This window comes from Diceros bicornis, chromosome 28 (assembly GCF_020826845.1).
Source record: "Diceros bicornis minor isolate mBicDic1 chromosome 28, mDicBic1.mat.cur, whole genome shotgun sequence".
NCBI lineage: Eukaryota > Metazoa > Chordata > Mammalia > Perissodactyla > Rhinocerotidae > Diceros > Diceros bicornis.
In genome coordinates, this window is record NC_080767.1 from 20,112,568 (window position 1) to 20,137,819 (window position 25,252).

Genomic DNA, 25,252 nt, shown 5'->3' on the forward strand with positions numbered 1-25,252 from the left:
GAACTTGTTCTCCATCCTACCTTCACAGTCCTCTCTGGGGCCTCATTCCAGCCATTCTCTCCACCAAAAAGACAAAACAAAAACTATTATTGAAGTCCTCTTGTCTCCCCAACTTCAGTTCATTTTGTATCCTCATCCCAGCTTAATAATCCTAAAATGTCTTACCATGTGGCTACTCCATTGTTTGCCACAAACCTTTCTGTTTCTCTTGAGGTTTTCTGTAACTTCTAGTCTTAACGGCTTTATCCTCTATTACTCACTAGAGCCTTCTCTGTTCGTTAATTCATTTATTCCACGTATACAAGGCCTTCTGCTCTTCCCTTTGTTGGAATGCTCTCCCCCTTCCTCTGTGCCATCTGCAGGACCCATATCTTCAAGGTCTGGGTCTCACTATCCACGAGAGTTTCCTAATCCTTCCAGTCTATAACTTTGCTCTGAGTTCTTTGCCACATCTTTTCGACACACAACCATTCTATTCTGTCTTACTCACCAATCTAGGAATGTTTCCAACATGTGCTTTCACCTTTTGACTAGAATATATGCTAAGTTCTGTGCGGTGAGGGAACTTGCCACTAGAAAGGGCTTTAAAATTCGCAAATCTGCTCCTGTCACAAGATGAGAAATCTCTTTAACACCCCAAAGACTGAACATAATGCTCCCAAAATGAATAGAAGAAATATTCAGTCTCAACAGTTAAGACATTTAAAAGACTTGAGATACCATTTTTCATCCATTGGGTTGGTAAAGATAAAGAATTACAATACAGAATTGTGAGGCTGCAGAGAAATAGGCAGCCTTCTGCTGGGAATAGCAATTGCTACCACCTCCTGGAGGATAAAGTAGGGGAAAGTTTTAAAAACTGTTTATACGCTTTGACCTATCAATTCTACTTCTAGGAATCCTAAGGAAATAAAACAGACATGCACAACGCTGTATGTTTAAGGTTAAATAATAGGGCAGTAGTAAATAAATTATGATCCAGTTGAACAATGGAATACCATGCAGTCATTAAAAACAACAGATGTAGGGCATACTTTTTTTGACTGTCTCTGGCCCTCTTCTGGTTTCAGCATCCTGGATTTCCTTTGGAGAACCATTCTTCCCCCCGGCCCCATTCCATGTGGTTTGGGTGAGTGTCTTAGTTTGAGTTTCACAGAGAAACAGACTCTGAGATGGTGATTTTTATGCAAAAAGTTTATTGGGGAGTGTCAAAATCAGCACGTGTTGGGGAGCCCAGGAAGTGGAGATTGGGCAGAGGGAGGAGCTGAACTGTGAAGCCTGTTGCCATAAAGGCCTCAGATGGCCCCAGGGAGGGGCTCTAGAGCTGGGACCATCACTTAATGTTGTCCTAACTTGAGGCAAGGGGTTTGGGGTTGAGCTCTCACACATTCCACATCAATCAATGGTTGAGAGCAGACACTGGGAGGGGTGGCTCTCTGGCTAAGGGCAGTTCCCAGAAAGGAACTTAGCTGAGACGCATCAGCTGCTGCTACTCCCAGCAGCCAGGGAAATGAGTGCCCCAGTCCCAAATGCGGAAGTTGGGTGGTGCACCCAGCCCCCACTAGAGGTGGGGCTGACCCCACTCCCCATCCTGCTCTCAGCCAGACACAGCTAATCTGAGCATTCCAACTCCACATAACCTTGCCTTCAAATAGTGATTGGTTCAGGGGTGGGCACAGGACTCAATACGGTCAGTGAGATCCATTACACGGATTTTTGCTGGAACAATTAGAAAGAAAAGAGGCGCTCTCGCTCCTGGGTTTGTTAGGCTAGGTCAATGAAAACAGGGAACCTTCCTTCACAGCACTGGAGAGAGTCTAGTCACCTCTGAAGAAAAAGAGGCAAACACTCAGAAAAAGCAGAGCCAAGAGATGGAGAATGAGAGCCCAGAAGCTATTATTTGGGCAATGAAATCCACTACTTTAAAGTCCCTGGGCTTGTCAGTTACACAAGCCAATATATTACCCTTTTTCATTACTCAGTTTTAAGTGGGTTCTGACAAATACAATGGTGTACAAGAATAATAAGGAAATATTCATGATACATTAAGTGGAAAAACTCAACATTATATATATATACATTACACACAGTAATGATGCCAGTTTTGTAAAACAAACTAACGTACACAACAAAAAAAGAAAATGCAGCACAATAAAAACAATGGTTATAGTTAAATGGTGAGATGGGAGTGACGGGGTTGAATTGAATTTTCTTCTCTATGTTCAGCAAAGATGTCAGGGTCTGGGATTTTACCCTGTTTACCTTATTTACCGTCCCGAATCAACTGGTAGGATTCCCATGAGACAGGAGCAGGCTAATTTATAAACCTGCTCCTGTCTCATGGGAATCCTACCAACTGCCTTCCTCTTTCTCTGGTTAATTGCTCCGCGTGGCACAGAAGCCCGCACGATCTGGCCCCTTATTTCTCCAGCTCATTTCCCACTTTGGCTCCAGCCACAAAGGATCATACTTTTGATTTATCAGGAACGCGTCTTTGCCCTCTCCATCCCCACACCAACTCCGCTCGCCCTAGAAGCCCCAGAAGCTTCCATGTGGAGAGGCGCGCTCGTGTGTGGGCCCCACGACGCGACTCCGGTTACACGTGTAGATGCAGGTGTTATCTACGTTTAGAATCCAGACACAGGTGTCAGTCAACTCGCGGGCCCAAACTGTCGCTTACCTGCGGCGCCTGTGCCCGCGGGGCGCGGCCGCGGGAGAGGCCGGGCGGCGGGGCGGGCGCAGCCGCTTCCCCGCCCCGAGGCGGCGCCGCTGCGGCCCGGCGGCTCCCGGCCGGCTCCCCCGCCCTCGGAGCGCAGCGCCGCCGCCATGGCTTCCGGGGCCAGCGTGAGCGCCCTGCAGCGCCTGGTGGAGCAGCTCAAGCTGGAGGCCGGCGTGGAGCGGATCAAGGTGAGGCGGCGGGAGCGCGCCCCGCCCCGGCCCGCCCCGCCGTCCGCGGACCTGAGCCGAGGGGCCGGCCGCCCGTGCGGAGGGCTGCGGAGCCGGCCCGAGCTGGGCCCCCGGAGCCCTGGAGCGGCCGCGCGGGGCTGGACCGCGCGGGGCCGGACGCGGCGGGCGGCCGCGAGGACTCGTGCTCGGCCTCGGCGGCCGGGGAGCCCGCGCAGGGCCGCGCCCGGACCCAGGCGCCCGGGAGAGGCGGGGACGCGGGCCCGAGGGGAAGGAGGCCGGGCCTGGTGGGCCCGGGGAGACGGGCCTGTCCCCGCGAGGGTGGTCCGGCGCCGCGGGCCCCCGGGGGCGTTTCCATTTCAGCGGTGTGGACAGCGACGGGGGGGCTAGGATGGACGCGAGGAGCGCAGTAACGCAGGCGACGCGCTGGTGGCCTGGACTCAGCCGTGCGGGAGGATGGAGGCCGGAGATGCGGAGGCGGCGGAGTAGACGCGCCTTGGTGATGGACTGACGGGATGAGGGCGAGAGGCAGGGGGAGGGCGAGGCGCAGGTTCTGGCGCGTGGACGCGAAGGATGGCGCTGCCGTTCTCTGCGGCGGAGAGGAGGGGAGCGGGTTCGCGGCGGGGCGGGGGAGGATGTGGACTTAGAGGGGATAGCCTGGAGGTGTTTGGCTACGCGGGCAGAAGGAAGCTCAGAGAACAGGGCTCAAAGAGGGCGTCAGAATGTATGGGAGCGAACGAAGTGTGTTAGTAAAGAACCGGGGACCAGCCAACACGGATGGCTGCGAGAAGAGGAGAACCAAGAGAAAGCAAGGCTGCTGAAGCGAGGAAAGAGGGGTTTTCAAAAATTGGGGGCTTAGTCAACATGTCCAGTGTTTAGTCAGTTGAGTGAAAAGCATCAGTTGTATAATTGTGTTTAGCAACTAGTATAGCGTTATCTGTAGAATGTAGGTATGTGTGAGCGACCACTGCCGAGATATTCCATGTTACCTCAGTGATGCCTTTTCTCTGTACGAGGCACTATTCTAGGTACTGAGAATACTGTGACTGTAGTGGGGAAGAGAAATAATAAACACATTAACCAATAAATAAAATAACTTCAGGTAATAAGTGATGTGAAGATTATAAAACAAGGTAAAGAGAGAGTTATGGAATACAGAAGAGGTTTCAGTGACATATGTAGTAGTAGAAGCAGAATCTAGAATGTAACAGGGTAGGCAGACTTTTTAAAAAAAGAAATTTGGTTTTAAAGAGGAACAACTTTTTTTTTTTTTAATTTAGGAAATGAGAAGCCATATTTTTAGGTTAAGGGGAAGGAACAAACTATATTTTTAGGTCAAAGGGGAAAAACAAATGGAGAAGGAGAATTGGAGATACAAGAGTCAAGGGATCTGTCTATGGATTGGAGGGACACCTTCTGAGACAGAAAGGAAGGAGATAAGGATATGTGTAAAGACAGATGTTTCCAGATATGGGCTTAAGGACTTGTATGATGATAATTTTCTTTGTGAAATAGGAGGCCAAGTTTTCTTCTAGGACAGAGGAAAGGGAGCTAATGGAGTTACAAGAGGGAGGGTCGGGGAGAGAGTGCTGTTGGGAATGGAGAGGACCCCCTAGCAGGTACATCCATAGACGCTTTGTGATTCTGAAGACCCAACTACTGTGAGATTGGAGATTGATTGTCCTACTTGTGCTTTTTTTTTTTTCTCCAGCAGTATTTGGCCACCCAGGAATCTGAGTGCCCAAGGTGAATGGTAGTTAATCCAAGTAGTGGGTTAGCAGGGGAGATGTGTCAGAAAGATGGAAGTGGGGTTGGCAGGCAAGGAGTTCGAGGGTCTGCCCGGAAAAAGGCTGAACCTAGGCTGGATAGAGAAGGAACAGAGCCAGCCTTCTAGTGATGGATCAGACAAACCGGGAGGAGGTGTTCTTCCTGAGACGGAAGAGCAGGTGTAGTGAGACTAAAGGAAGCGGCCCCCTGGATGGTAGGCGAGATTGTGATCAGAAACTAGAATGGGTGAGTGTAAGATTTCAGGTGTAGAGCAGTTACAGGTGTTGGTTGTAACTACTGGCATTGAGGAGAAGGTTGTTGGAGGAGAGAAGGTGAGGGAACTGAAACTGAAAATGCTCAAGCTGATGTTGGGACCTCAGGTGGAAAGGAAAACTGTGAGCCCGACGCCCGCCTACCCTGTGGAGTAGCTCAGGAAGACACTCTTAGCCACATGTAAAAAATAATTATGGGTCATGAGACTGAGACCCAGAGAATTTTGAGTGAATTGCTCAAGGTCACCCAGATAATAAGCTTATTTGAGGGGTGTCCTCATGGTAGTATAGTCTGGGGTGCCTGGCAGGGCTTCTCTTAGGCAGCACCTTAGGGAGTCATAACAATCCAGGTCTAGTCTGCCTCATTTCAGGGCTCAATGGTGGATCTTCTCAGCACACCCAGAGGTGTCATCTCTTTAACAGACTTGCTAACTGGTAAATAAACCAGGACACCAATTTTCAAGCATGTAATGGAGGGCATCCCTTCCCAGTGACTGGAATGCTTGATATCCTTCCAAAGACCCTTTCTTTGCTTTGGAGAAGCCTCCCAGAAGTTGCTGGGCTCAAACCAAGAGAAGTCATATAATTCGGGTGGAAATTATCCTACCTCCAGTGGCAGGCGACAGCTTCCAAGTGTTTAGGATTATATTCTCCCAGTCTAGAGTCTCTCTCCCTTGAAAGTGCTAGAGAAATGCTGATCACTTTTACTCTTATTTTCTCTGCACATCCTCTCACCTGAACTTTTTGACCATGTTCTTTGGGCTAGGGTCCAGTTAGTCTAATTTCTTCAGGGGTCCTGGGAGACAGTCTGCTTTCGTTCATGTGTGGAGTTCACCTATTCTCTCTGATGTGGAGATAGTAAACATGAGCATAATTGGTTCCAAATTTCTTTTGAATTAATAATTGTTATATTTAACCATTAATTCCAATTATAAGTAATGTGAAAATGTCAGAACTTCTATTGAGGGAAAAGTAAGGTTAAACATTTGTCTGATAATATTTATATTTTGTGTTTGTATTCATATAATATAAAGTAAACTGTTATTACATTAATGGAACCAAAATTCCTGAAGCATTCTGGAAACTAGTAACTGTAACATAAGGAGTTAATTTTCCAGTTATTTGGAAGCTTGGAAAATTAACACAAACTAGTAGTAATACTTGAACAGCAATTGGAATCATTTTTGTGCAATGAGTGAGATTTTATACAAAATACGTTTTCAATGCAAGAAAAATGGAAAATGAGGAAAGCCTCCAAGTAAAAATATGGATCAAATGGAGGATAAGAAGAAAGGCAGAATAATATTGTGTCATTGCTGCCTAATAAACTTCTCTAAAATTTAGTGGTTTAAAACAACATTTATTGAGGCCGGCCTGACGGTGCAAGCAGTTAAGTGTGCGCGCTCCACTGCCGCGGCCTGGGGTTCGCTGGTTTGGATCTCGGGCGCGCACCGACGCACCGCTTGTCAAGCCATGCTGTGGCGGCGTCCCATATAAAGTGGAGGAAGATGGGCACAGATGTTAGCCCAGGGCCAGTCTTCCTCAGCAAAAAAAAAAAAATAAGGAGGATTGGCAGATGTTAGCTCAGGGCCAATCTTCCTCACAAATAAATAAATAAATATATAAAACAACATTTATTAACTCACAATTCTTAGGTCAACAGTTTGAGCTGGATTCAACTGTATAGTTCTATGGATCTTTGCTGGGCTCTCCCGTGCGTCTACAGTCAAATGGAGGGTTGGCTGGTGGCTGGATGATCTAGGATGGCTTCACTCACTTGTCGGAGGTTGGTAGGCAGGTGGCTGGGGGCCGGCTGACTGGGTCTCCTCCTCAAGCCCTCCGGTTGGCTAGCTTGGGCTCATTAGATGGTGGTCTCAGGGTTCCAACCACAGCAAGAGAGGTAGCTGCAAAGGCTCTTGAGGACTAGGCTTGGAACTTGACCATTATTTCTGCCACATTCTCCTGGTCAAAGCAAGTCACAAGGCCAGCCCAGATTCAAGAGGTGGGTAAATAGATTCCACCTCTTGGTGGGAAGAGCTGCAAAATATTGTGACTGGTTTTGCAATCTGCCACAAATATGTTGCTAATTTTGTGTCAGCACTATTCTAAGTGCTTTGTGTGCATTAACTTGCTTAATTGTCACATCAAGCCAGTGAGGTAGGTACTATTACTAAATTCATTTCATAGATGAGAAAACAGGTACTGAGAAGTTAAATAAGTTGCCCAAGCTCATACAGGCAGTGATGGAGCTGAATGTGAGTCCAAGCAGTCTGGTTCCAGAGGCTGCACTCTTAACCAATAAGCTATCCCGCCTCAGAAGCATGGTGGAAGAATTTTGTCACTTGTTTTGAGCAGAGTGGAGAAGGTTCCAGCCTTAACATTAAAACAGTTTGTTCGCATGGCAAACCTGGAAATATCGATGCATGCTTCATAAGTGAAAATTTGTAAAGGGAACATTAGAATGAGCTATTTCTTTACTAATTCAGTCTCAAAACTAGGATTCTAAATGGATCAAAGCTATGGCTTTATCTTTCCTTTATTGAACAAGCAACTAAACCAAAAATATCCTAAATCAAAGTTGATAGAAATTGTAACCTTTCCTCTTTGGAGTTCAGTTATTTAGAACTTTCAGCACAAAAGAGACTTTTGGAGGTCGCAAAAAGTGTGATCAGGTTGTACGCCCATTTTTCAGAATACCAAATGGCTGCTGGATAGTTCTGGCTCTGAACAGCTGTGTCAAGCTGTTTTCCCTCTGTTTCAGGTCTCTCAGGCAGCTGCAGAGCTGCAGCAGTACTGCATGCAGAATGCCTGCAAGGATGCCCTGCTGGTTGGTGTTCCAGCCGGAAGCAACCCCTTCCGGGAGCCCAGATCCTGTGCTTTACTCTGAAGACCAGTGAGTAATGATACATTGTGCCGTGTTGGGGCCATGGCATTATCACAGGGCTTCCCAAAGGATTTGGGCAACCAGGTTTTGAATTTCTACTATTCTTGGGGGAATTAAAAAACAGTGAAATGCACAACTTTCCCTGAAGGGTGACTCTATAGTTACCCTGGCTGTGGAATACATCTAATTAGGAGAGTCTCAGTCCTCCTTGGCACCAACTCATGAGATGTTAATATCCTTATGTACTTGAGCTCTTGAACTGAGTTGGCTGATAGTCATTTCTTGACCTTAATCCCACCCTCTCTGTCCTTAACACCATCCCAGAGTAGTGATCTGGTGCTTAGTGCTATCAACTCCCTTGCTGCTCTTGGGACTAAGGACTGCCCAGAGGAGGAGACTTGTTCCTACCACCGGCTGTGATTCTTTCCTAAAGGCTTTCAGAATACATCTCTGTGTTATAATGGAGGAAGAAATGTAGTACTGGGGAGAAGTGTGAGTAGGGTTAAAAGAGCTTTAAAAATGGATTTTTGAAATGAAAACACCTCTCTGGTGGCATGTTAGAAATTTCATGGGTTCTAGTGCTTTGTATTGGGGTCTCATTCAGATTTTCACTTTTTTGGGGGGAAAAAGTCAGAGAATAGATTATTGGAGTCTTTTGGGGCCAACATATTTCAAAATTATGTGGTCTAAGGGGTGTTCATATAGTACATAATCATCTTAGGTCCTTTTTCACATGCTTGCAAAAGGAAATTGTTCACATTAGAAAGAAGGAAGTAATCATACTATCAGGTTCTATTGTACCTTTTAATGGAAAATGTCCACATTTATGGTATTAAAATAATAGTGTTATTGCTGGCATAGCACTTTTCTTTTTACAAAGCACTTGCATGGGTGATGCTCATTCAATGGTGTGGTTTGAATATTTTTTGTATTAACCTGTTACTTTCTACTTTGAAAATCCTAAAGTGACCTGTGAAATGATGAGTAGTTAATTTTATGTATAAATCTTACTAAAGTGAAAACCTACCAAATTCTCTTTTCAGCAGGGAAGAAGTTCGCTGAGGAATGCTTTCAAGTGCAAAGTGATGAATAACTGCCTCCAGATCTCAAGAAAACACTTCTCTCTAGCCAAATGACTGAGATATTTCAGCCCTTTCCTGTGACCTGGTCCTATAGCCAAAATTCTACAGAAATTGATGAATTTCCACTCAAATAAGGAAACTGGGTGAAGTAGTAGACTTTAAATAATAATGGCCTGGTTCTTTTGGTGAAGTACTTTATACTTAAACTAAAACATTACCACCAAATATACCCAACACACCTCTTTCATAAGTGAATTACTAGTATTTCTATACCTGGAACATTATGTATGTTTTCTTTACTGGATGTTTACATTTTGGAAGGAAAACATTTTTGTTTGTTAAAAAATTGAATATTTGTAATTGTTCCTGACTAAGATTTTTATACCATAACAAAATTTGTTCTTTTCTCATGAATTTACAATTTCTAAATGAAGACAAGCAAGTATAAACTTGGGGGAAGAATGGCCTTTACTAATCAAATGATGTCTTGATTTTTCTAAATGAGAAGATTGTTTTACTTGTAACACTAAACATGGGAGCTGTTTCTTAGCAAACTTGTTTGGAAAGATTAATGTTGGGCTGTATATTAGATTGCCCCACTTGTGTATGAAGCAGATTTGGTCTTTGTCTTCTTAAGTTCCTCTACTTTACAGTTGTAGTTGTACTTGAAGAAGAATACTACATTATTTCATGTCTTTAAAAAAATGTTTAAAATGTGTACAATGTTTAAAAACATTGTAAATAATTGAAAGCAAAGTAATATGAAAATATTACAACCTAAATGCATTTTTAATGTCACAAGTGTTTTACTTTGATGATGTGCCTTTGATTTAATTTGGGACACTTTAAAAAAGGATACTTTTGTGTTTGTAATAATCTTTGAAGAGGTTGGAAATAAAATTTCTGCTTAATTCATCATTTTCTGTGACAGCAACATTTTGTGTCTGATTTTGTTTTAAGGCTTCATGGATTTCTGTTTGCTTGTAAGATTGAGTGTTTGGAAGTGGGAAGTGACATTTTTGTTTATAAGTTCTTGTAGAATTTGTAAAAAATAGATATATCTACAACATGCAGGAAGATCTCAATTACTGGCAACATTTGTTCTTTGAAATAGCTATGTATAAAACTATAAATAAACAAATGAAAATATCTTTGAGCATAAGTAGTGTTAAGACAGAAAACAGAAGTGTTAGATGGGAACCCCCTTAACTTGCGGCCACTAACCTTCCAAATCTAAGTGATCTGAATCCCTCCCATTCTATCATAAGTCAGGTATCCCTTTTCTAGCCCCTTCATTTGTTCTCTGGATCTGTTTCACCTCTGAAATGTCACACTATCAATTATCCTTTCTCTCCTTTGTCTTCAACCTCTTTATTGGATCCTATCAGCATTTAAACATGTTCCATTCGCCATCTTAACAACAATAAGTATTTTTTAAAATCTTCATTAAAAAACAAACTTTTGGTTATACAAGATAAGTCCTAGAGATCTACTGTACAGCATAGTGCCTGTAGTTAATAATACTGTATTGTATACTTAAAATTTGCTAAGAGGGTAGATTTTATGTTAAGTGTTCTTGTCACAAAAAATAATAATAAGAGGGCAGGAGGAAACTTTTGGAGGTAATGGATAGGTTTATGGCATAGATTGTGATGATGGTTTCACAGTTGTATACTTATCTCCAATCTCATCAAGTTGTATACACTAATTATGTACAGCTTTTTGTATGTCACAAAAAAGTCTTGATTCCAGTTTCCCCTTCAGCAAAAACTTGATAAAATAGTACAAGAAAATTATAGATATCTCATTTATGAATATAGATGTAAATGTCCTAAATATAATAAATCAAATTCAGTAGTGTATCAAGAGAAGCTAAAACCTGACAAAGCCAGTTCAATATAAGGAAAACTATCAATGTAATTCATTATATGAATGGTTTAAGAAGAAAATCTATGCCAACAAGTCATTCAATAAAATTCAGTAGCTATTGAATAAAAACTAAGTGGATTGGTGAAATAGGAACAGAAAAAAATTAAAGATGATAAAGACAGTTTATCAAAACCAACAGCAAATTTCATACTACATGATGAAATGTGGAAGCATTCAGCATATTACGAAAAAAACCAGGATACCGTTTTTTGTGTGTGTGTGAGGAAGATCAGCCCCGAGCTAACATCCGTGCCAATCCTCCTCTTCTTGCTGAGGAAGACCCGCCCTGAGCTAACATCTATTGCCAATCCTCCTCCTTTTTTTTCCCCCAAAGCCCCAGTAGATAGTTGTATGTTACAGTTGCATATCCTTCTAGTTGCTGTTCGTGGGACTCAGCCCCAGCATGGCCGGAGAAGCGGGGGCGGGGAGGGGGGTAGGTGGGCGCCTGGGATCCGAACCAGGGCCGCCAGTAGCAGAGCACAAGCACTTAACCGCTAAGCCACGGGGCCGGCCCAAACCAAGATACCTTTTATCACTATTCAGCATTGCTTTGGACGTCTCAGCCAATGCAGTAAGATAGAAAATGAAATGGTGTAAACATTTTAGAAGAAACAATATTTGTATTTATGATACTGAACCTCTTAATCTCAAGTTCGTGTGCCCAATGCCCAGCAAGCCAAACACTGAGACATCGGTGCTTGGAGATGAGAAGAATTTATTCAAATTGGCCAAAACAAGTAGGTGGGAGCCTGGGTTGGCTCAAGTCCAGCTCCCCTAGAACAGAAAGCAGGGGGGTTTTATAAGCTAAGAGACTCGGCAGGAGGGGCTTCAGGGAAACAAAGGGGTCACTCCTGATAAGCCTCTGGGCAACCTGACTTCTGGACTTCAGCACCTGCTGAGGGCGGCCATCTGGTGATCAGCCATCCAGTGATCGCAACCTCCCCGAAGGCATTCTCTTTCTCCTGCAAAACAGGCTCCCAAATCCTCGAGTCACCACTCAAGTTAAACCAGAAAAACAGCAAATTGGTTTAATATCTACAGTACCCCTCAGATACCCAGCTTCATTTACAGATGACATAATTGTACACCTTGAAAACTCATGCAAGTCTAGTAAAATATATCTGAATTTGTAATAGAACTTGGGAGGCTGGCTGGGTACAAAGTATATTTAGAAAAATAAAAAGCATTTTCAAGCTGGCCCAGTGGTGTAGTGGTTAATTTTGTGCTCTCTGCTTTGCCGGCCTGGGGTTTGCAGGTTCGGATCTCAGGCGTGGACCTACACACTGCTTATCAAGCCATGCTGTGGCAGGCATCCCACATATAAAATAGAGGAAGATGGGTACAGATGTTAGCTCAGGGCCAGTCTTCCTCAGCAAAAAGAGGAGGATTGGCAACGGATGTTAGCTCAGGGCTAATCTTCCTTACCAAAAAAAAAAAAAAAAGCATTTTGTATACTGGCAATAGCTAGTCAAAAATGGAAATGGAAACTATATCCCACTTCCACTTTAATGACAAAACTATAAAAAATACTTGAGAATAAATTTAACAACAGTGAAAGTCATAAAGGTTTTATTGGTGTTTATAGAAGAAGGTCTAAATAAATTTCAGGATATTAAGACAATTTAATTAAAATGCACTGTTAGTAGAATTCATATGTAAATTTAGTGGAATTTCTGTTTTATTAATGTTTCTGAGGGAAACTGGTTAAAATATCTAAAAAGTTCATATGGAAAATCAAGTGTCCAAGAACAGTTTTTAACACTGTGTGTGTGTGTGTGTGTGTGTGTGTGTGTGTGTGTGTATAAAATAAAGAAGGGTGAAACTTGCCTTACTAGATATTAAAACTTACTCTGAAGCTGCTGAATCAAAACAATATGATTTTTAAAAAAATTAAAAACAAAAGAAAACCCAAAATAATATTGTGGTATAGAAAGAGGCAAATAGATGATTGGATCATAATAGTTCAGAAATAGCCAACTATTTTTTTTCTATTCAGTGGGAAAGTATGATTTACTTAATAAATGGTGCTGGCATTATTGGCTATCCATTTGGAAGAAAATAAAATTGGGCCTGTATTACACGATGTAAAACAATCCATATGGGTTAAAGAAAGGTAATACAAAAGCATTAGAAGAAAAATTAGGAGAATAGTTACATAACTTTAAGATAAAAGAGGTCTTCCTAAGCAAGGCAGGAAACCCAGAAATCAAAACAGAAAAGATGTGTATACTTGACTATGTCAAATTAATTTAATTTAAAGGAATAAGCAATTTAATTTAAATAAACGAAGTATTGAATTAAAAACTCTTGTATGGTAAAAATCATAACAAACCAAATAAAAAACAAAAGACAGAAAAACATGTATTTTTTCAGCCCTAATTTTGGATTGCTACAGCAACCACCCCTTACATCCCAGGCTACTCCATTTATTAAAATTGTTGAATCTCTTATGTTAGGGTGGGCTTATTATTTGGGGAGAATAACAAGGCTCTTACTGTGAGAGCCAGGGGTGGGACACCCTGGTGTTGATCCCCAGTTGTACGCTGAGTCTCAGTGGCAAGAGAAGGAGTGCCTTACATCTATCCACAATTGGAAGGGTCGCTGATGTTCTGGTGGGACCTGCAGAGTTTGGACTGGGCCTAGGAACTTGGGGTATGGCCACTCAAAAGCCCTCAGAGCATCACTACACTATCACCAGCAGTGGATCCAAGGGCACGTTAACCCCCACTTAGAACATGAAAAACCTCACATGCAAATGGGCTCAGACAAAGAATTGAAGTTGCCATTGCAAGAGCCAACCTGGGAAGTTGGGGCTGTTCCAAACAATTCCATGTGATCAAGTGTTTGGGAGAGGATCTTGGAGGCTGGACTGACACTTTTGGCCCTCTTAATAAGGGGCTAGCCAGACCCTGCAGGCTTTCCCTAGGGACCAGCCCAACCTGTCACGTGACAATCGCTCCCTGGAAGTGCTCTGCTGGAGCAGAGCTCTCTTACTGTATCCACTGTTCCCAGGCTCCCAACACAAGACTTACCTTTCAGTAATACCTCTGATGGGCAGCAGCATGAGAGGCTGCTCCAGGCCCAAGCAGAAGGTGTCCTTAAGCAGCAAGCATCATTGAGAAATGCAGGCAGTAGGACTCAGCTGCTTCCACTCCACCTAGTGAGGAAGCAGAGAGGCGGGTGCGGACAGCTTGGCCTAAGGGCTTTACGGCCTATGAAGAAACTCCTCTCCTCCGGAAGCTGATTAAAGTTGGGATAAAGGAGGTCTGCCAGCTGGGAAGCCTCAGCCTTACCTTAGTTTAGGAGCAATCCTGCCAAAACTTTAAGAAAGTAGAACAGAAATTCCAATTCGATTTCCAGCAGTAGTTTCTCTTTAAAGTCTCCACCCCCTACACACCCAAGCAAAACCAAACATCCTATAAATAAAAGTGTGGCAGAAAGAGAAGAGTAGAAAGAGCAAAGTAGGAGAGGCGGTGTAAGGTGAAGTTAAGCCTGTTTCGAAGAGGAGGAAGTGATCAACAGTATCCAGTGCTAAAGAGAGGTCAAGTAAGATGATGTCTGAATGTCCTTTGGATCTCAGACGGTAGAGGCCGATTTTGGTAGTAATGGGGTGATCATTTAAGAAGCCAGCAGAGAGAGTATGCCTGTGGTCTTCAAACATTTTTGCTTGTGTACCACATAAAATAATGTCAAAACTCCGTGTACTTCCATTTTAGAGTTGACATATAAAAGTTTCATCATAACTTTGAATAGTTGCAAAGAATATAATTTTATTAGAAATTCTGACATAAAATAAAATGATTACATCTTTCCTTTAAATGCAGTCAACAGAATACAAATACCATAATAATTAGAAACCTACCACCATCCATTTAAAAATACACAAACTATCCTCCAAAAATGTTGTACCAGCAATATAGGAAAGTGCTATTTTTCTCCAATATGCTGACACTGGATATTATGAATTTTCAAAAGTTTTGTCCATCCGATAGGTGAAAAAACAGTAATTTTTTGTTTTAATTTGCATTTGCCTAATAAGTAATGAAGCTGCATATTGTTTCAAATGTTTATTGGCTATTCTTGTTTCTTCTGTGAAATGTCTATTCATATATTTTGCCCATTCTTCTATTAGGTTGTCTTTTTCCTATCAATTTGTAAGAATTCTTTGTATATTAGGAATGTAAACCCTTTTTCTATTATGTGGGTTGCAAATATTTTCTCTTAGTAATTTGTTTTAAAGTTTTGTTTATGGAAGACAATACTTTAAATTGGAAGTTCTCTAACTTCAATTTTGCCCTAGGATTTAATTTTTCTTGGTGATGGAGGGTTGACTGTGATGATCTTCACTTCTTGATTCAAAGGGTCAGGCTAAGACGGAGGCTCATTTAAAAGGCTTGCTGGAGGAAAGCTAGGGGGCAGCGGGCCCTTCAGAAGACAGCTAAACAACCCTTATATATATATAATAACGTTTTCTATTTCTCTAAAAAGAAAAAAAAAGGCTTATGATGTTTAGGTGAATCTAGGAGATATTTGGATCTTATGACAACTTTTATGCTAATTAGAATATTTTGCTTACAAAGATACAAACTATAGAATATATATTATGAAAATCTAATATAGAAACATCGAGAACATGTAAGAACCATTGCATTTTCTTTAACTTATGAGCAAATCTAAATCACTCTGTATCATTAAAAACAATCGAATATGGCATGTAGCACTATTCTTTTTCTCTTTCAAAAAAACTTCAGACGAGTTTGTCCATCAACTCTACCAGGGACTTTTTCATATGCTAGACGTCGTTTTTTGAATTGTGGCAGTTGTGAGCACGTGAAATCTGTTAAAAGGAGAAAAAGGAAAACCATTTTATTGCTGATAATAATAAAGTGTAGCTATTTTTTTCCACCTATTCAAGTGGATCCTCTCACTTCATCATCTATCTACAAAGTGTTCAATTTTCCAAACTGGGATAAAATAATGACTATTAAAAATTATATTTTTGGGATCAGCCCCAGTGGCCTAGTGTTTAAATTCAGCATGCCAGCCTGGGTTCAGTTCCTGGCTGCAGACCTACACCACTGGTCAGTGGCCATGCTGTGGCGGCAGCTCACATACAAAAAGAGGAAGATTGGCAACAGATGTTAGCTCAGGGTGAATCTTCCTCAGCAAGAAAAAAAAAAATTACATTTTTTAGCATATATGCACCTGTACTTAATGGCCCAGTACTAAAAATTAGTGTTAAATACACATATTTGTATGTCCCTGCCTTCCACAAATAATTAAATCTCCCTGGATTCTTGAGTTTTCCCTCATTAAGCCTGTTCCTTAATCCTTGTACTGTTGTGGAATTTATCCTCAGTTCTGATATATGATAGGTGGTCATCATGTATGGACTCATATGACTGTATTATATATGACACATTAGGCTGAAATAGCCTAGATTTGGATACTTATAGAGGTCAATTGATTAAATCAGTAAAAAGGGAGGCTAAAATATTTAAAATAGTATTAGTAATTATTCCTGGGGATATAATTTCATAATTGTAAGAGTTGGATGCCATTATAAGCAAATTTAAAAAGCAATGTACTAGGTAATTTTATCATAGAGATCACAAATATACACCTACAGAACAAATGGAAAATTATCTTGAGATTATGCCAATGGCTTTGGATAAATTTTCTAGGTCTGCATCAATATGAATTCAAAAAGTGTTATATCTTTTTTTTAAATTTTTTATTTATTTATTTTTCCTCCAAAGCCCCAGTAGATAGTTGTATGTCATAGCTGCACATCCTTCTAGTTGCTGTATGTGGGACATGGCCTCAGCATGGCCAGAGAAGCAGTGCGTCGGTGCGCGCCCAGGATCCGAACCCGGGCCGCTGCGCGCAGTTAACTGCTAAGCCTCGGGGCCGGCCCGAAAAGGTTATATCTTAAACAACATATTTGGAGGCAATGATGTGCCATTAAAAAACCACAGTAAAAAAAAGTCAAAAGTTTCCATAGTGATAATGAAGATACTACATCAAAGATTCATGTGAAATGTTTGAATGAAATTATTTTATGGAAATAATTGGAAAGTGAAAAAAATCAACATTTCTAAACCAAAATTATTTACATACAATTTAGAATATATATTTATAACTAAATTAATGAATTAAAATGTAGGTAGATATTTGACTATTCCATCTGTATCCCTAAATGCTTAAATATTAACATTTATTAGAAAATAATTTCTGAGATCTTCTCATTGAGAAAATGGGGGGATTATCTGACATATTGGGGTGCCCTATGTTCAAGAATATATAGTAATTCACATGCTTAATTTGTTCCAGGTGGAAAAAAGATGGAATTTCATCTAGTTCATTTATGAAGCTGGAATAACCTTCATATCAAAACATGACAGAGCACAAATAAAGAACACAATAGATTAATTTCATTATGAATGTAGATATGAAAAATCATAAATAAATATTAGCAACCATATTCAACAGCATGTTAAAAGAATCACTCCTCAAAAGCCAATTAGGTTTATCAGAGAAATGGCAAAAATGACTTAATATTAGTAAAGCTGTAAATATAATCCTTGACATTAATAGGTCAATGGAGAAAACATGTTTGATTTTCCCCAATAGGTGCCAAAAAGAGTTTAGATAAAATTCAGCATCTATTCCTCACAGAAGTTTTTACCAAACTAGAAATAAAATACTTCCCATTAAAATTAGGAACAAAACAAATTATGATGATTAAATGGGACCAAATCCAAGTTTTGTGAGTCCTGGGGCTTATACAATTTGGAAGCTCCTCTGTGAGTCCTGGGGCTTATACAATTTGGGAGGTCCTCTTTTCTTTTTTTTTTTTGTGAGTAAGATCCACCCTGAGCTAACATCCATGCCAATCCTCCTCTTTTTGCTGAGGAATACTGGCCCTGGGCTAACATCCATGCCCATCTTCCTCCACTTTATATGGGACGCCACCACAGCATGGCCGGACAAGCAGTGTGTCGGTGTGTGCCCGGGATCCAAACCCGGGGCGCCAGCAGCGGAGCGCACGCACTTAACCGCTAAGCCACGGGGCCGGCCCCATGGGAGGTCCTCTTTTAATAAAACTGAGAATACAAGATTTTCTGGGCTCTTCTCAGGCCTCAAAAGGGCCTATGCAAAAGAGGAGCTTTAAAGCTTAAGCTTCTCCCTTTATTTTTTTTTCTTTCCCACTTTTGTATGGCCATTAGAACTTAATATTTTGTTTTAGATGCTCAGGCCAATGCAATAAGAAATGGCACAGAAAGAAAAGATATAATTACCAGAAATGAGAAAATATTATCCTTTTAAAAACTGATATAATTAAATGTTCAGAAACATCAACTGTAAATTAGAGCTAATAGTAGCATCTGTTTAATAGGATTGTCAGAATTAAATTATCCAAATAAAGGACCTAGAATGGCACTTGGCATATAATAAACTCTTAATAAATGTCAGCCCATTAAACACCCCTGCCCGACGAAGAGGCAATTTTCTAATTCACTATTCTTGTTTAACCTTTGCTAATTTTAGTATTCTGCTCTACTTAGATTTGTTCTGTGTTTTCATTTCTAACTTTTTAAGTTGAATGCTTAGTTCATCTAAAGCTACAAGAATTTGACACATTTTCTTTGCATTTATTTTCTTAATTCTATAAGCAGAATTTTTATTTTCTCTTTGAACCAAAAGCTATTGAAGATTCTTTAAGTGCAGTAATTAAAAAAAATTTTTTTTTTAATTTGGTGGTGGTTCTATCTTTTTAAATTACATTCGAGAGTAGTTTTATCAACTATTGGACAGTATTACCTGTTAATGATTTCTTGTCTCCTGAGTTAGATGAAGATTCAGAGTACCTTTTCTGTCCTAAACATTTTCCAGCTCTTTGGCAGAAGTCAAGACTGTTGAATTCTTTTTGATTTACATTAGAATCAGAAGCACAAAATAAATCCAAACTGGGGACAGGTGATAATTCTCTCCAGAAAGTCTCTTTAGTTCCAGTATTTGAACTTTCACATATAAAGCCTTCTAACTCATCTGATAGACGTTTTTGCTGATTAGTGAATAAATTATCTTTCTGAGAGTACCATTTGTCACATGTGGTCTGCTCTGCACCATCTTGTAAGTTGAATGAGAGATTCTGTTGTTCCCAGACATTTTTCTTAAAGTTCCAATGAAGAGGATATGGAGAGCCCTCTAATGGAAAGATAGGGGCAGATACTTCTTTCTTTATAGGTCCTTTTGCTTCGTGTGTTCCCCTTTTCTGATAATTTATAAAATTAGGGGCACCTCTCTTCTGAGTGTCAATAGGTGATATTATGGTTTCACAATTCATTTGTGTCAGACCCAAAGAAAAGATATCTGACTCTGAATCATCCTGGTTTAGACAGGAGTTACCAGCCATGTCCCTTGATTCTGTATTAATCAGGAAAGGATTATTCTGCACTATGTTAGGGTTACAACTGGAGTCTTTCCAGTAGCTGGTTTGACTGTAAGAAATCACAGGTGGTAAAATGCATGGCATTTCTCTTTGTTCCATAAGGGAAAAGCTATAATTTGAAGTGGTGTTTGTGTCGTCATGTACTATTTCTCCTAAGTCTGAATATTGGTCATATTCATTATGTTCTTGAAGGACGGAGTCTGGAGAGCCAGAAGCTGAACTCTGAGAAGTGAAGGTACTAGTCTCATTTCTATTTTCCTGAAGTGATGAAATTTGAGGTGATTTTGTTATGGAAGAAGAGTTAATCTTGAATAAGGAAGTGATGCCACAAAAATGCTAAAATATTAAAAATATTAATTCATACAATACAAATACAATATAAACATCAGTCAAGTAAATATAAACAATAATGCTTATCTATATGGAGAAAAGGCAAAATATAAATAAGTAGTCCATTCAAAGGTATTATACTGAGCCATGTAATAAGATCATAACATAATTAGGCTCCACTAAAAGAAAAACTTATTATAATTTGCATCTATTTTCTAATCACTTATAATCGAATTTTTGGCCAGCCCCAGTGGCCTAGTGGTTAAGTTTGGTGCGCTGCACTTCGGCGGCCCAGGTTTGGTTCCTGGGCACGGACCTACACCACTTGTTTGTCAATGGCCATACTGTGGCAGTGGCTCACATACAAAAAGAGGAAGATTGGCAACAGATATTAGCTCAGGGCCAATCTTCCTTAGCAAAAAGAGGAAGATTCACAACAGATATTAGCTCCAAGAAAATCTTCCTCAGCCAAAAAAAAAAATATATATATATAATAGAATTTTTAGTTACATAAGTTATACATGAATACTATTTCCTTGATAAAAATTTTACCAATAAGGCTAAAGTTCTTTTTAACTGCTACTATAATGAAGGGCATCAGGACTATTTGAAAGAGATAAAGTAAACCCATACGAATAGAGTATGTAATTGAATATTTGTGGGCATAATAACATTTCAAAATGATTTAAAGTGCGATAAACTGACTGTACTGAATTATCTATATAAGATAGCTTTAAAATGTATAATGTGATTGACAGCCAATGAGAAAATCTATATGAAATTTAGTTCAAGGAAATTATTTCTTTGCTATGTGATGCCCCAAACAATTAAACTTGGATATCTTCATTTTGAAATCCTTATGGTAAAAATAGATACTCAAATGGAAAGGAAATAAACTCATATAAGAATATGGATCTCAAATAACTAACCTTTAACACTTTTTCTGGAACTTCAGGTAGGAGTTCCTGAAGTTGACAAAGAGTTGCTAATAATATCCAGTCCAGTGAAGGTCCTTTATTTAGCATGAGCTGAGCCACCAATGGGTTAACACATGGAAAATCAAGTAAGTACATTTCGTCCTAGAAAAGAGTTTAAGGAATAATCAGCCAGGGGTCTTTTGGAAGTGATTCATTTTATTCTACTCACTCTAGCAGATTAAAATTTTTGGCATTGCACCTACCCTCAATTTGAGATGCCTGGGAAAAAAGTATGGCCAGGAGGGAAAGAAACTTCTTTAGCAGTAAAAATTCATATACTCTCAGAATTGGGAAGGATCTTGAAGTTCATTTAATTTAATCACTCATCCAAAAAGTTTTGTTGCTTACCTAATGGTAGATTTTCTCATGAGAAATCTTCTAGGGGACTTAAATTATATACCTCAAGATTTCTTTAGCTCTCCCTTTGTAGACCATATACTACCAATGTTTGATTAAAATGAACCATGTTTATGATATCTAACAGATGTTACAACTTCAGGAAAGCCTTGTTGTGAAGAGTACAGGAAGAACTTCTATCAACCAGAACTGACATTGACAGTCTAAAAACGTATGTTTTCAGAGAGATCTCATAAAAGTCTAGAAATATAGCAGCCATCTTTACTATTGCTATATTCCATTATTTTCTGGGTTACACTAGCTTTTTGCACCCTCTTTGATTTTATCAAATGACACACACATGAGTAGATTGGACATGCCTTGATAAGAAGGAAATTGCACATACATAACACATCATAGTTAATTATACTCATACTTCCTGATAGTACTATGTTCTGTTTAGGCATATAAAAGTTCTATGATTTAATGTATACAAGTATTTTATTTCTTTTCTTTTCTTTTTTTTTTTTTGTGAGGAAAATCAGCCCTGAGCTAACATCCATGCTAATCCTCCTCTTTTTGCTAAGGAAGACCAGCTCTGAGCTAACATCTATTGCCAATCCTCCTCCTTTTTTTTCCCCCCAAAGCCCCAGTAGATAGTTGTATGTCATAGTTGTACCTCCTTCTAGTTGCTGTATGTGGGACGCGGCCTCAGCATGGCCAGAGAAGTGGTGCGTTGGTGCACATCCAGGATCCGAACCCCGGCCGCCAGTAGCGGAGCGCAAGCACATAACCGCTAAGCCATGGGGCCGGCCCCAAGTATTTTATTTCATTTATTTGTTTTATAATTTTATATTTTGAATAGGTAAAATAGTCACATGGTTCAAAATTCAAAAGGTACTAAAATATATATAGAGAAAAGTCTCATTCCCACCCTATTACCTCAGTTCTTCTCTCTGAAGATAACCAGTGTTATCATTTCTTAGTATCCTTCCAGAGATATTTTACTCATTTACAAACAAATACATATAGATATTAATTTCCCCTTGTTTTACACAAATGGTAGTATATTGCATGCTCTATGCTACAACTTTCATTTTTTACTTAACAACATATCTTGAAGATCATTCCATGTTAGTGCATAAAAAGCTTTGTCATTCTTTTTTAATGGCAAAATATATTAAAATGTATTTTAAAATAAAGACAACAGAAACACTGGGTTGGTAGGAGAACTTGGAAATATTTATGCTTAAACAAAAGGAATTTCTAAAAACTATTTAATCTTATAAGTATTTCTCAACTCTACTTTCAGTTTCAGTTAAATAGTTGAATTACTGACAAATCATGAAATGATAGAATTTTGGTATTCTCTCAATATATTTACTATTCTTAAATGTTTAAATTCAGGAATTAGAAAAATAGTTCTGTTTTTTAAAACGTTAGGTTTAAGTCATCAGATCTTACCCTATAATAAGTTAGATTTGAAAGTTCATTATAAAAGATCCCATTAAAATAGTTCTGTGAAATTGAAAAATACACGTGATTCTGGAAAATGATCCAAGAAAATGTTGTTGTGCATTACGGTTATCGTTATATGTGCTCATGTAAGCACTAAAGGACAAAAATATGCTACCAGAAAGAGAATTCGAATACGTGTATTTATATTTGCTTTGCAAGTGTCTCCTTTATTTAGGAAATAAACCTTAGATGGTGAAACTTCAAGCCAGGATTTATCCAACCATTCATGAGGATCTCTCTTCGAGGTCATTAAATTGTGGTCAGCAATTTGTCGAATTATCAGTGCCGTCTCTTCCACTCCTGGGGCAATTATAAGCTAAAATATATATTTTTTATGTTAGATTATAGGAAATATTAGAGAGCAAAATATATCATTCAAAAGTTGTTTGTAATTAGAAGAAAAATAAAAAATAGCAGATTCTAATCTTTGAACACTATTTTAGATATAATTTATTAATTTATCTATGTGAAATCCAGGACATTTTATTTGTAAGGATAAGCAATTTTCTTTCCTTTTTTAAAAATGATATCCTTGTAGTTTCCAATTTTTGGAACTAAATTGTTTTTCTTCACTTCTATTTGGCATTTATTAATAAACTCTTTTTAATACATTTGGTGTTATATTTCATCTATATTAGAAGAAAAAGAAATTTGGATATCACTAGTAATATTTAGTATTTTGCTGTTTCTAGGTTAGACCTAACAGTTCTCAACTAAAAATAAGAATTTTAAAAATATAGTACAAGAGTTTTCAAAACAAAGTTAAAAAATAAAGGATATTTACAGATGAATTTGATGCTGTATTCAAAAAAAAAACAAATAAAGTTTGATTTAGAGTAGCCATCCCCAGTATTTTTGAAATTGTTCACCCAATCTTGGCTTATTTAATACTAGGATACCCCTGCCAAAAATGTGTGTGTATGTATGTGTGTATACGTATTAAACTTAATTCTAAAAAAGAATTTCTTAATATATTCTACTTCCTGTCTGTCACTTGTGTCTCCCTCCACACCCTGCTCTCTTCTGAAATGCCAGCCTTTTTCTTTCTCTTTCATTTCTATCTTTATCTTCTTCTTCTTTTAGATTCAATTGAAGGAAAGATAGTTAGCAGTTTAATGGGGACAGAGAAATACTACCCTAAGCAATCATATCTTAGAAATATAAATATCCTGTCCTGTAGTAGAAATTTAAGAAACAAGTACTGTACAAACCTCACAAAATAATCATGCCAATTTTTTTCTTTCACAAGAATAACAAATACAAAACTCTTAATACATGCCTGGGGAGTATATGTATTCTAAAGAAGGACTTTCTTTAAATTATGTTAAATATGTATAAGGTCCACAGAAATACACTGTTTGAATCCAAATTAATTTTATTGCCAAGTTTTGGATGTTTTGAGAAAATCTGATACTTTTATTTAAATAAAAATTTTATTTTAAAAGGCATAATTTTATGATGGTGGTAAGGAATATTACCTTATTAGAGCAAAGATTCTAGAGCTCATGGCTAGACTTTGGGAGATTTGGGAACCCCCCAACATTGTTTTTAAAATTTTGTGTATGTGTGTATTTATGCATTTTTCTGCAAAGAGACTTGATAAGAAATTTATAGAACTTTTTTTGAAATTAGAATAAAATATAGCATAATACTATGAGCAGTATTTTATTTTAGTTTAAGAAAATGTACTTAAACTTCATAATACTTCCTTTATGGTTAGGCTCTTTAGAGCCCTGAAAATAAAAAAAAATAATCCATACTGATGCACTCTAAAAGGCCAAAAGCCATATTACTAAATAAGATAAGATAAAGCAACAATATATTCTAAAATATCATGAGTCTAGGGAACCCCCTTTAACGTAATAATGTCATTAAGTCAGGAGAACGGGAGGCTTGAGTGTTGGTGACATATTGATAATAGAGAAAGGGTAAACTGATCATAGCTGTTTCTCAAATTCCGTGCAAGAACTGATCACCTTTTTAGATTACTATGTAAAACTTGAAAAGCTTTTGGAATAGTTTGATCCAGGTGGAAGCAGACTTTTGTTTGGAGTGGATTGTACCTGGGCAGGACCTCCTATTTCATCCCCAAATGCCTTCCTTGGCACATGCCCTCTATAAGCCATGTTGCATACATGAATACAGAATCACTCACCGGTATCATATACCCCTTGCATAGAGGAATAAAATGATTCTCTAAAGCATATTTTGCATATAACTGCTTTCCATGAGCTGGGAAGAAAGAGGCTGATTAAGTGGTGAAACCTCACTTGAACGGATAAATGAGACAAATTTACATTTACCATTCGTTTATTTAGATAACTTTTCTAAGAATTTTATTTCTATGTTTAATATGCATCACAGGATCAAAATTATCTGGATTCTATTCCAAATAGATCATTTGTTGATTTTCTTAACTGGTTGTGCTTTGATTTAATTCTATTTAGTAGATGTTTGTTGAATATTTTTACTGTGTACAAAGCACTGTGCCAGATGCTGTAGGTTTTACAAAGAAGGGCCTACTTCTTACCTTCCAGAGTGGAGGATATATGAATGAATACCTCATACTATAATAAAGGTATAAAGTGTTATTGGGAGAATGGGAGAAGGAGAGATTTATCCTGAGAGGGTATAATTGGGGCAGATTTCTTAAAGGAGGTAGTATTTGAGCTGGGCAGAAAAAGACAGAATTATGAAGGCTGAAAGTAAGGGGATGGGGAATAGCATTCCTAGGGGAAGACAGGCCAGAATGACATGTTTGTGCAATGGCTGAGAGGTGATAGCATGGGGGCATATTT

At 39.1% G+C, this 25,252-nt stretch overlaps 2 protein-coding genes across 3 annotated transcripts in view; one reads left to right on the top strand and one right to left on the bottom strand.

The window, feature by feature from the left end:
• Positions 1 to 2,783: 2,783 nt before the first annotated feature.
• GNG10 (G protein subunit gamma 10) lies at positions 2,784 to 9,164 on the top strand. 2 transcript variants are annotated; one of them, XM_058523771.1, is made up of 3 exons: positions 2,784 to 2,907; positions 7,705 to 7,836; positions 8,874 to 9,164. In XM_058523771.1, the coding sequence occupies exons 1-2, from the start codon at positions 2,827 to 2,829 to the stop codon at positions 7,828 to 7,830; spliced, it is 207 nt and encodes a 68-aa protein (XP_058379754.1). In that variant the 5' UTR covers positions 2,784 to 2,826; the 3' UTR covers positions 7,831 to 7,836; positions 8,874 to 9,164. The 2 variants fall into 2 exon arrangements, with proteins under 2 accessions (XP_058379754.1, XP_058379753.1); XM_058523770.1 differs by having other exon boundaries at positions 2,792 to 2,907; positions 8,871 to 9,164.
• Positions 9,165 to 15,470: 6,306 nt separating this feature from the next.
• The window catches only part of SHOC1 (shortage in chiasmata 1), a 78,024-nt gene continuing 68,242 nt past the window's right edge, over positions 15,471 to 25,252 (bottom strand). The window contains exons 24-27 of the mRNA XM_058523773.1: positions 22,639 to 22,770; positions 20,553 to 20,702; positions 18,663 to 19,629; positions 15,471 to 15,675 (exon numbers count right to left, since the gene is read on the bottom strand). Coding sequence (XP_058379756.1) covers positions 15,575 to 15,675; positions 18,663 to 19,629; positions 20,553 to 20,702; positions 22,639 to 22,770 — 1,350 coding nt within the window. The 3' untranslated portion in view covers positions 15,471 to 15,574. The remainder of the gene's footprint in view (positions 15,676 to 18,662; positions 19,630 to 20,552; positions 20,703 to 22,638; positions 22,771 to 25,252) is intronic.